Source organism: Colias eurytheme, chromosome 18 (assembly GCF_061535395.1).
Source record: "Colias eurytheme isolate Ceu_HAF_F1 chromosome 18, ilColEury1 Martin Lab GWU primary, whole genome shotgun sequence".
Taxonomy (NCBI): domain Eukaryota; kingdom Metazoa; phylum Arthropoda; class Insecta; order Lepidoptera; family Pieridae; genus Colias; species Colias eurytheme.
Genome location: NC_142997.1, coordinates 3,315,324 through 3,328,244, shown reverse-complemented (window position 1 = coordinate 3,328,244; position 12,921 = coordinate 3,315,324). Strand labels below are relative to the sequence as shown.

The window sequence follows — 12,921 nt, the reverse complement described above, 5'->3', positions numbered from 1 at the left end:
CTAATTAAATAGCTAGAAAAATTGCTGAGCATAAGGTGACCGCATTCATTTGTTTATCCAGCCATGACAAAAATCTGTTTTGATGTCCGAGTTAATTAATAAATGAATATGGAGCTAACGTGTAAGTATCTCATAACACGATGTTTTACAGTGCGCTTCGGCTAACCCTCGCAGATTGCATGATATTTGCATTTATTATCTACAAGTATTAACCTCGGGGAAGTAAGAAAAATGAACAATTAAATCTCTCAATAATCTATAGCACAATAAAATTCCGAAGCATCATTAAAATTTACCATCTATTAGAGAATATGCAATGGAATGCATAAAAGTAAAAACACTAAAATTTTTCCTTGGAACAAGTCTGCGTATAAATTACGAGGTTATAAAAGTTTTTGTTGCGAATAGTGTAGCTATAAATCCCCTATCCCTTTCTAGCCGGCATTTACGAGCGTGAAAACGCGAGATGGTTATATATTTCATGGGTTTTATTGCAGACGCGCATCGTATATATTGTTTCGGAAAGCTAATCATGACCCTCCATTGTAAATCAATGTAATAATGACATTTGTATTTGTTATCTGCCGTATTAGGCTATGTTTTTGCGATCGGCCGCTTTGATCTGTGCAACAGAGAGCTTTTTCAGTGAACTTTGATTACACCAGACGTAGTTTTTAGTTTTCACTGAACAATGCTTCGACGTTGAAGACTCACGAACGTGCAAAAATATAGATCGACATATTCGACTTACCTGCACACAATTCATTTCATCATTGCTTCAATAAATGAAGATGTTGTTTAATAGCGACATGAGTAATGGGTATAAAACTTTTCCATTAATTACGCTAGCTTTTCGCTCGCGGATTCGCCCGCAAAGTAAAAGGAAATTCCTATGGGAATGAGATGTTTCGTCGCGTTTAAAAGTTATCTCTCTCTAGCCTTCTACATCCAGACATAAAAATCACATTATGAAATCGATCCTTTTACTATGTAAAAGTTGACAAACAAATTAATACTCTTTCACATTTATTATATAGTAAGGATTTAAAAGCAAACAAAACGAGACAAATTGGGTATTGCGTTCACAATATTGAAGAAGCCACAGAGTAGAAAATACATGGAGAGTATCGTAATCGGCTTGTGCGATGGAATTATATGAAAAATTATCATGTTCACGTCTTGTGTGGTTACAAGTACAAAATTATTAACTAGCTTTTCTCCCGCGGCTTCGCCCGCTTTGTCTACAACCGAATAAATTATTACTAAACCTTCCTCTTGAATCACTCTATCTATTAAAAAAACCGCATCATAATCCATTGCGTAGTTTTAAAGATATAAGCATACAAAGGGACATAGGGACAGAGAAAGCGACTTTGTTTTATACTATGTAGTGATTTATTATCTTGTCCAAGTCTTGTGTGGTTACTAGACAACTTGTATTAATTAATACAATATTATAAATAAGCGCTTGAAGTGGCCAACTGAATGGATTCATCTGAATGACAGTGTAATTGAACACATCGATTTACTATAAAAATATAACTGGTTTGATGGTTGGACTTAAGAGGACTATAAGAGCTAGCTGATCTTGAGTGACTCGCGCACACATTAACACAATCGACGACGGTTGATGGAGATCACGATTTTAGATTTTAGACGGATTTAAGTCCTCTTGACGAGTTTTTTTTATTTCCCATACTTAATATTTACAAAAATTTACAAAAGTACAAATTATTATAATTACGTGTAATTTCCAGTACCTAACTCATACTATTTAAATGTAACAACCGTTTTAATTTCAATATGTTGGATCAAAATCCGAATTATTCGTAAGTATATAATTAACTTAATATAGAACTTGGAAAACGCAGGAAAACTAAATATTTGACACCAATTTTAAAATATTTTAAAACAATTTTTTTAGTAATTAACATCAAGACCGATTTAATTTAAATATATTTTTATTTCTATTAACAGCTTCTCGGCGAACTTAAAAGCTATTCTAGATTGGCGGCGTTTTTCCCTTTATCGTAGCATTCAATATGTTAATGTGATGTTAAAATCATCGTAAAATATTGTTCTACAAGATTATGCTTATTAAATACATTGTTTTATGGCTTCAGAAATTGTAAATCATATCATAATTATGCACTATAATATAGAAATTCGTTTAAATTTGGTGGTATAAACAACATAAAAATGAAATTAAAAGACAGTACATACAAACAACACAAAAACAATGAAAATTTTTACGGATAAACAATTGACACCTTGAATTAGTAAGCAAAAAATGTGTTAATGTGACTCATAAATTCAACTCAATCGGCTAATAAATATTTTCTTGTCAAATTCGCCGCATACAAAACGTCATCTCAATTAATTAAAGGTTGTCCAGGTGCGTCGTTCTTGTATTAATGTATTCAGGCCAATTGAGGTAGGATAAAAATGCGAGAGGGCGGTGTAGAAACGGCCTCTGCGCGTAATTAGCTTTCGCGTGTTTGAACCCCAAAAAGAAGCCAGAAGGATACGGTTTCGCGCCGTGGAGGTTCAAGTTAAAAAAGAACACATATTTTATATCAAATCTAATATGAGTAGTGATAAGTCACCGTATAACGTTACCGTGAGAATGTAGTTTATGTGGCTCTATATCTATTTTCTATCAAGAATGCAAAATGTGGACCATTTTTTTTCTGGATTCCGAAACAAACACAGAAAGTATGAAGAATTCTGTATTACTTTATTCTCATAATTCTATGACCTCTTTTTATGAAGTCCATGCCCAGTATATGGGCGGTCTCTATCAAAGATAAAATTACATTGTTTAGCCATGTATGTTGAAATCTCCATCTAATCTAAGATCATCGTTCCTGACCATACCTGATTATACTTGACCTACCAAAATAAAAAACGCAAACCCGTTCACTAACTAAACGTTACACAGGCCGGCAACATTAACCTCTTCAAAGAACATAAACCGCAATACATCAGCAATAAATAAAATACTTCGCAAACATTACGCGACCATTCGAAAATGACTGATCGATAAATTTTGAGTGAAGTGAAGCAAGTTTAAAAAAAGCAAATTAATCGACGTTGAATATCTTGACCTACGCTAACTGTATACGTGAGCCGCTTTTAAAATTATCTGTACTGACGCGGAGCCAGTTTTGGAAGGGAAAAAATATGTATCGATGTAAACGTGTTTGGAAAGTTCAAAGAAATTTTGCGTAGCCATGCTCGTGTGTGAAGTTGGAATCGTGTTTTATAAGATGAAATTTAATTTAATACACGTTATTGCAGGAGATCTGTAATTGACGTTACGTTATATGTAATCCATACTAATATTATAAATGCGAAAGTAACTCTGTCTGTCTGTCTGTTACTCAATCACGCCTAAACTACTGAACCAATTTGCATGAAATTTTGTATAGAGATATTTTGATACCCGAGAAAGGACATAGGCTACCTTTTATTGCGAAATATGTACCACGGGCGAAGCCGGGGCGGACCTCTAGTTACAAATAAGGAGATGCCATTTTGTTTCTAATATTTTAATTGCATTTAAGAATCATGCGTTTCATGATTATCATGAAGTCATGTCCTGTAATGTTTGTACGTAGGTACTATTAATTGCTTATTTGCTCTCACATTTTTTCCATCAAGTCTACGTAATTTGCAACGATTTAATGGTCTACACCATGAGGTGGACCAAGAGACGAATAAAATAATTTAATTAAAACTAAATGCATCCATACAGAGCAATTAGTTGGCCAGTTATTTAGGATTATGTGTATATGTTAACCGATTAGAGCAGTCAGTAAGAAAAGTCAATGATTTTAACGATCTATATACGTATGTGGGCGTTAACGTCTCCATTTATAGACTTGGACTCTGGTACAAAAAATACGGGTTAGATTTTTCTGGACGAATAGAATTCTTGTGACGTCACGCACAACCAAAATGGCGGCTACGCACTATTAAACGAATTAAAACTTAATGACAATCTTTCTGCTACTCATTTCATGAATCAATTGTATTTATTTGAACTAGTAGGCGGTAGCGGATGGAAAAAATATGTGTTTAATTTTTAAAGGCTTTTAAGAGTACAGTAAACTTTGATATGTTATAGCCAAATTCAACATTCTCGAATATGTCATATGATACAAGCCGCTCGACCGGTTTGATCGGGTTAAAACCAAAATGAAATTAAGCCTATGTCACTCAGGAATAATGTAGGTTAGGTTCCATGTTATAATTTTCAGAATTTGTTATCAAGTTTTTGAGTTAAAGTCTTTCCTTTCAATAATATAAATTTATATTGTGGTAAATATTTATTGTTAATCTTAAACATATAAAATGGTAGTCTATAAACAGTTTATGCTTCTTTTTAGCTATTGCAGTTCACATTTGCGTAGGCGTCAGGTACAAAATGGTATATGAAGTGAAATCGTCATAACTCTTTGAGTTATTGCAGAGTTACAGACAGACGTACAGAGTTCTAACAGCTTAAATTTACGAGTGTAGTGACAGTACCACATTCGCTTATGAGTTATGTTTTATGGCGAAGGTAATTCTTAGAGAAATGCTTTTATTCGTGACACTTACTAGGTAGTTGTTATAACAATTGTGCAAATATAATAACGAAAATATAAAATACTAGCGGTCCACCCTGGCTTCGCCCGTGGTACCTACATGTTTACGTTTTTTTTCATAAGAACCATCCTCGTACTTCAAGGAATATATTCCGCAACGCACGCGATGACAGAATTTTTATTAAGGAATTTTTTACACCTTAGGTTACATTATTGCATTTTTGGTAAGGATCTCTAATTTTTTTGAAAATGCAATATAGTTTATGTTGCTCAATGAAGATGCAGCTTTCTAATGGTGAAAGAATTTTTGAAATCGGTCCAGTAGTTTATGCGTGAAAACCATACATACATACATAATTACAAACCTTTCCTCTTTATAATATTAGTATAGACAAGAACCTATCAATTTTAACCTGTCTATAACGTTTGCGTTGTTGTTTTATGGACGCTTCCTTTTTATGGTACTAAGTGCGTGAGCTTTACTAGAACGCTGTCTGAAAAACATTATTACTATATCTGAAATACCAACTGTCGATTTTTTACATTAAACCTGATATTGATTTATCAATGTAATTATAGAACAGAATGTAGAGCATAAATTAAAAATACTAAATACTAATACATCATTTATTATCTACATTATTTTAACTAACTAATAACGTTTATCAATTATCATCAATTAACAGTTAATCACAAATTTAGATATCACGTGTCGCCAAATGATATTCAAAGATTAGAACATTCTAGATTGTTTGCGCAATTTTATTTGCAATAACTATTTCCAAGTGCTCGGACACATACGGTTTTATTGTTATCATCGCGAGGTTTACAACCTATCACATGGCTTCTGAGCCAGGAATTGATGGCATCGTTAACTTGACGTTGGGATAGGGAAGTGTTTCAGGTTAATTATTAATATTTTAACGACGCTCGCTTCACAAACTTTTGTGGAGCGCTGTATTTGAATGATGTTTTAACAAACATAAACTATATCATACAAATATTATTATTTTAACATATTTTGATTTAGAACTTTTATATACAGACAAGTAAGGCATGATAGGTTATGCCTATGATTTGATAGAATAATAAGTGATGTTTAGACTTACTGATATTTAAGATACTTAAAATATAGTGTTTTTAAATAATAGGTGATCATAGTCAAATTAATTTAAAAAGTTCACTCTACACAACTTTTTAAAGAAAGAAGAAAAAAGCTAAAAGTTCAATATTCATAGTAAAAAAGTGTCCTTAATTTATGCTGCAATCATGAATTCATTAGCCTCGAGAGCCTAGACACGGCTCTAAAGCTTGATGGGATCGAAGATTTACAACATTTTGACTAGACTGGTACTTCAGATCAGACATAGAAGCACATTACATTGGCACTGTGCTAATCTCAATCTAAATAAATACCTATATATCTATTCTTTATAAATTTATACCTATATCTAGTTCAAAATAAATAAAAAACACGCTTAGGAAGATATAGGCTCGTGAAATTATTGTATTCATCGATTCTTTATAAGTATACAAACGTAGATTTAAATCTGTCTGTTTAATGTGGCCCAAAATGGAGCCTTAATGAGTCCTATACATACAAACTAAACATACAGGTCAAGCTATTGCTAGGAGCATGTAAATGGCTAATGGGCTAAACTGTGTAGCAGCACAGTAACACATACAGGCGTTTAGCTTCAATGCGTATTATTTAAATAACTTATTCTTGGTTAGGTTTTACAGCAGATTATACTGAAATAAGCGGGGAAATTTAAATGCCTTTTGTATTCAATCGAAGAATCTTAACGGTTTCGTTAACAATAAACGCGCATAGCTATGCTAATATTATGTGTAGTTTTACTGACACCACCGTTAATTCAGTGGTAGGGAAAATTTGTTTATTCTATTTGTTTACCTATTGTGGTAGATACATTTAAATTAAGTAGATAATTATTAGTATTATTATTTCAATTTTTTATCAGCCAACATTTGCTATTATTCTATGTTTATGTGGACATTTTTAAAGCTAAACTACAATCAATTAAACTCTTTAGTTTTCAACCGTTTCAACTATTATTGGCATGTTAATAAACGGAAGGTCTATATTCTATATGGTATACATAATATAATACATAAGGTAACGATGTTAATGCCTAGACATACTTACCCGTTTTTAGAACAATAATCAAAATTTAACCATAACAAAACCAGTACTCACCAATGGCGGTGCCGCGTCGCAATGCTACAAGTGCGCAGGCGGTGGCGAATGCCTCGCAGCGAGCGGTAGCGGTAACCATGGCGACGCGTACTCCGGCGTGATCACGCACCGCGGCATGCGGCACACGCTTGGCCGCTTACGCGCCTGCAGCTCCAGCAGCGAGCACAGCGACCGCTCGTACAGCTGCCACTGCCGGACCACCCAGTGTGCTGCAAATATATGCAAACTAAGCCCACAATTCGAAATAGCTGGGTCCATCCTCGCGAAGCATTTAAGCTGGCTAAGGAAAACACGTGAGCCAACATTTTGCTATTGATCATAATAAGTAGGGTTCACACAGAGCGAGCCTCTCGAAGCATTTGCTGGCTAAAGAAATTTTTCCTCGGCCGAGGCACAGACTCAGACCTAGCTGCTTCGCGCAGAAAGCCTTCGAAAGCTTACTCGCACTGGGAAGATCCGCCTATTATCAAAGATTGCAATGTGATTGCAATAGCTTGGGTAAGGCTAAGGAGAACACGAGAGCCGTCATTTTCCTCCGCCGAGGCACATCCACATAGACCGAACCGCTTCGCGCAGTGCTTCGCAAGGCTCGCTCTGTGTGAACCCACCTATTACCAAAGATTAAAACAAATCCGCGCTAATTACTAAATCCAGGGACAGTACAACTCAATCCAAATAATTAAAAATAACCACTTAATTTGGCCGGGTTATCAAGTTATTGCGAGCTGTGTTTCGATGCGTTCGTGTAATTTATTACAGCTTGATTCAATTCACAGAAGTATAGGTACCCGATTGAACATGTATTTATCTTTTTGTAAGATATAATCATCTGGTGATTAATAATGATGAGCTTAACTCAGTGGTTCGGAAGTAATTAAAATACGTTTAGATCTGAAATTGTACGTGCCGTTGAGTTGTAATGACACTAAATTAACCCTTAGCAGGTATCGTGGGTCAAATTTGACCCAGAAGCGAACATTTTCGGTTATAATTCTTTTAATATTTATGCAACGACTGTGCGCTTCTACGTATTCTCAGTGCTTCACTAGCTGCGGCGGGGGGTGGAAGTGCAGCGCTGGGACTATCTTAAGAGCGGAGGTAAGTAGCTGTCTGGGTCACTTTTGACCCACGACACCAAATAAGTAACTTTTTTCACTGGGTGTAATTACGTACTTTTTTTGTTTTAGTGTTTATTTGTACTACAATGGAGGCTTTTTGAACGATAGACAAATCGAGGAGTTGATATAGACGACTTAACCCTTAATTACTCGCGTGGGGTATATCTAACCCCACGGCGTATTTGAAGCGTCGTATCTCCGCCATTTTTAAAGCTACCTGCGTGCCTTTCTTAGTAGCTGCCTAAATACCTTCCCCTGCCGTGAATCACTCGCGAGTGCCACTCCATGTCATGTGGTTGTGCCAGGAGATCGCGTCTGGGGTATATATTGCCCCACGCGAGTATTCGTGCAACTTTTTTGGACGAGTGAGTATGTGTATTTTTATTTTATAATGTGAAGTACATATACTAAATGGTTCGTTTTTTTACTTATCTTTGTTTTATGTTTATTTGTTTTAGGTAAGAACGCCTAAAATGGCAAGTAAGCGTCTTTCTGACTACCAGATTGTTGAGCGTTTGGAAGACGACGAAGAAAGCATCATAGATAGTTCCGATGAAGATGAGGTAGACGAGGACGTGATCCAGAGTGACCACAACTCAACCAAATGTGTGCTAACTATAACGTCGGCAGAAGAACAAAAAGATGGCCTATGGTTATATTTACCACACTGCCTAGGGCCATACAAAAACGGCTAAAAAAATGCTCAAGTTCAGGATCCTAGCCCCACTTCCAGAGGTGGTCCATCGACAACTTATAAAATGTGTCATATCTGTCCAAGGTCAAAGGATAAAAAAGAAAGATTTATCAGTGCCAAATTCCACCAGCAAGTTTGTCACGACCATTCCACTATGATATGTGATAAATGTATTGAATAAAAAGGTCCTAAATTTAAAGTTTCATCTTTAAAAGTTTATTATATTTATATTGATTAAAGATAGTATTATAATTTAGAACAATGTTGTCTCTTTCTAATTTTTATAATAAAAATAAAAGTATGTCATTAAGAATATGTTTTATTGTACCTTTAAAATTGGGGTTAAATATACCCCACGCGAGCGTAAGTGTAACTAAATGGACGCGAGTAATTAAGGGTTAAGTGATGATTTGGAATCGGAAAATGAAAGGACACCAAATATAACCCAACTTTGTGACGACGAAATCATCGACGACGATCGAGACAGTCCCTAACCTGTTAGTTGCTCAGAAGACAGTATTTTGGAGTAAGTTCTGACGACAGTGAAAAAGAAAGAGGAGAATACGAGAATAAGAGAAAATACGAGAGATGAGGATGATGGTTGATGGTAGAAGTCATTTTGGTTTTGGTTGTCATTTTTTTTATTTTATGCTGATCTCAGAAGTAATATATTTTTTTATTATTATAAAGATATGAGAAGTGCCATAAATATCTTTTAGTTAAATTTTTTCTTACATTTCTATTTTTTTTATGTTTTAAGTTCACACTAACCAAAAAGTGCCAAAGAATAAGGTTAGTTACAAATGCGTGTAAAACATGATATTTTTTTATATATTCTAAAATTAAACAAAGTTAGTTTTATAAAAAAATATTTGTTTATTTCATGACTAACCATATTTTATACAAATTATAAAAAATCAACGTTCTACAACAGATTGTTTGGTATGGGTAAAATTTGACCCACGATACCGGTAGTGTTGCCAAAAAAGGCGATACCAGCTAAGGGTTAAGTTGAATTATGACACTCGATTTTAAATTCACAATTCGCAAAAATTGAGCAATCGCCGGGCATTTTTTTAACATAATAAATTATAGCACTTAAAATACTTTTTAAATATGTAAATTATTACTACTCACGGATTACTGGTAAATGCCATTGATTTTTCACAACCTGGAATTAGTCATTTTATTCATGCTTTTCTCTTTTAATTAATTTTAAATACCCGTAACATAGCTAATACATAGTTGACGCAGAAAACACTTGAAGGATTGTAATAATTAAACCATAAATTATTTATTAATATAATTACTACGCATTAAGTGCGGTACACACTCAGAAGGTTTAATTAATTTAATTCAATTGATCTTAAACTAATGAACGCCTGTTAACGTTAATTACTCATGCGATTAAACGTTTTCAAATCTATGCTGAGGAATGTTTTAACCGATCATTCAATTTCTTCGAACGATATTATACGTACATAATTATGGGTAAGTAAGGTTGCTAAGGCCACAGTTAATATACGAAACGTACGGAAACTACAAACAAAACGTCCGAAACATCGACGCGACTCGAGTAAGCTGTAGTCAAAGCATTGTTGTCAGTAGCGATTGCCCTCTTCAAAAAGCGCGTGAAACTTCCTTCAAGGGCCACGGCACGGGCGCGGCGTATCGAATAAAGGTTACGTAATGAAAAGATTTACAAAGTAACAACTAGATTCAATGGTGGGTTCATCGGCTAAGTTGTCTTACTGTCTGTGTTCTATTGACTGTGGTAAGGCTACTAAGGCGGTCTACGAGACTGCAACTCGATACCATGTGCCGAGACGCGACAGAATGCGAAAACGTAAGCCGCAGTCCGCACCTCCACGTGTGACGTCACGCGTCGCTGCGTGTGTTTAGTTGGCCACAAAATGCACTTTTGTTAGGTTAGCTTTTTCTTATTTTGTGTGCATACATTGTAAGGCATAGTGCTAGGTGCATAATGGACATTACAGGTCATTATAGAATAATTAACAACGTGTAATACACGCATATTAATAGACGAATTAGAATTAGTATTAGTACCTAATGATTTAACAGTATCCTAATAGTATTTGGTGTCCAAAAAGTGATCTATTGCTTCTGATGTTTACATGCAAAACGTCAAATTTTGTAATAAAACTAACTACCTAGTGCAAAGCCAAAACTTCAATTCAATACCCTGATGAGAGATTAAATATACGTTTGTTTGCATTAAAAAAATACAGCTATCTATACTACTTCTACTTATAAAAAGTATGATACAATGTAAACTTCCCCTTACGCGGGTCGTATGTCGCGTACATGTCGCTTAACATCTCACTGCGTTTACATTGTAAAGTGTCAATCGACATGCATCAACTATTTGTTAATTTACTTTTTTTACTAGTTTTAGCTATTAACTGTATATAGGACAACCACAGACTATAAGATTTTTTCATTATAAGTTTAAATCTTTATACTTTATACTTATATAATGGTCAATTATTTTAAATTTTCAAGACAGAAACAAAATACGAGAAAATACGTATTTGATATTAAATTGATGGAAGCGTTTTTTGATAATACTTTAAACATATGTAATAATGTTCAATTGAATTAAATAAAGGTACTTGAAGCACTAATCAATGTAGGATAGGAAGCAATAATTACATAATCTGTGATATGAATAATTCTAAAATCCATACTATGTATATTAGAAAATATGGAAACGAGTAAACAAGTTCATTATAAAGAGGAATTTATGATTATCCCAGCTTCTATGGGCGAGTTTTGCGATGATTCGGAGAAAAACTTTTTAATAGAACTACGCATTTGTTTATATTGAAAATTGAAATGATATTATCAAATGGTATATCATATAATTTGTTAACTAAAAAAGGTTATTTGTTGAAAAAAAGTGTATTGACACTTAGTACAGTTCTGATTATAATTATAATTTACTAGTGGTCCGCCCCGGCTTCGCCCGTGGTACCTACGTGTTTAAACTATCCTATCTCTCAAGTTGGATCGTACTGCACATGGTGTGCGAATTTTATTATAATCGGTTAAGTGGTTTAGGAGTCCATTGAGGACATTGTGATGATCACAAGTGTCTGAAACTATTTTATTGCATTGCTTAATGTGTTGTGTTTAACAGATTACGCAATGATTTGCATACCGCAACCATCACATTTGAATTATTTTCATGTAATTTGTAGATTAACATGCTGATTAAGTGATTAACATTTTTTGCTCTTTATGCATAAAACTCGGTGTCATAATAACGGTGCTTGAATTTTGCATAATATATCAATTTGAACAACCGCATTACGCATGCCTTCTTTTCGATTCATTTTCATTGCTAATTGCACTGTGTAGTACAGAGTACTAATATATTGTTCAATGTTTGTCACTAAGTGCTATTGACCTTGTGAATTGTGATGAAATAAGCCATGTTCTTTGTAACGATCTCGTGATCAGATGGAGTTTGCAAGAAGCACGTGCAACTAACACATTAGTCTATTTTTTACACGCTTTTTATTAGCTTCACCTGTATGTTTGTATGTTTGTAACCGACTTCTTTGGGCGCGATTTTGACCCACTTTAAACGGTCAGATTTCGTTCAAACTTTGTAGATTTATTGAGGACCGATGACAATACACTAATTTGATAAAATTTTCTATTTTTTAGTTCGGTTTTCTATAAAAAGCGTGTTTTTTAGTTTTTTTAAACTATTATTATTATTTATATTTGAACAGCGTTAGCTTCAACTGTGTAATTGACTGGTGATTAGCTTCGTAATGACTGTTTTCACCTCTCAATGAAACTAATACTTGTTACATTTTGATTGATGCTTATTGTGTGATGACATTAATCTTTTTATATCCTGCTAAGATAAGAATAAATTGACCGCTTCCTTGGTACAGTGGTTGACGCGTGAGCGTAGAACTGAGGGGTCCTGGGTTCGATTTCCGGTGGAGACGAAGAAAAAAAAATGTCTCGGTCTGGCAGGACACAGAAGGCTGATCACCTACTTGTCCCTAAAGAAAATCGATCAGTGAAACAGATGTATAATGCATCTGCCCCTTACCTCACGAGGGGACATGGGACTTCACCTAAGATAAGAATAATGTTTCTACGGCAATTCTAACACCTGAGTAAGTATGATTTCAGCGCAAATGTAGGTTATTACATTTAATTATATCATGAACTACCTACTATCTTATTTCTATTCCCACAAAAAAACAGATTTTTTTTTTATTATACTATGCGTATACGCAACAATGTCAATCACAA

At 34.4% G+C, this 12,921-nt stretch overlaps 2 protein-coding genes across 4 annotated transcripts in view; one reads left to right on the top strand and one right to left on the bottom strand.

Moving 5' to 3' along the window:
• The window catches only part of dsx (transcription factor doublesex), a 138,627-nt gene that overhangs the window by 29,851 nt on the left and 95,855 nt on the right, over positions 1–12,921 (bottom strand). For 2 of the 3 annotated variants that reach the window (XM_090112209.1, XM_090112210.1), the window contains exon 3: positions 6,811–7,019. In XM_090112209.1, the coding sequence (XP_089968335.1) occupies positions 6,835–7,019 (185 nt within the window). In that variant the 3' untranslated portion in view covers positions 6,811–6,834. Of the gene's footprint in view, positions 1–6,810; positions 7,020–12,921 lie in introns of those variants that run through there. The other variant, XR_016457721.1, reaches the window with a different exon arrangement.
• On the top strand, positions 8,139–9,022 carry LOC149900514 (uncharacterized). The gene is made up of 2 exons (XM_090112213.1): positions 8,139–8,293; positions 8,387–9,022. The coding sequence occupies exons 1-2, from the start codon at positions 8,219–8,221 to the stop codon at positions 8,621–8,623; spliced, it is 312 nt and encodes a 103-aa protein (XP_089968339.1). The 5' UTR covers positions 8,139–8,218; the 3' UTR covers positions 8,624–9,022.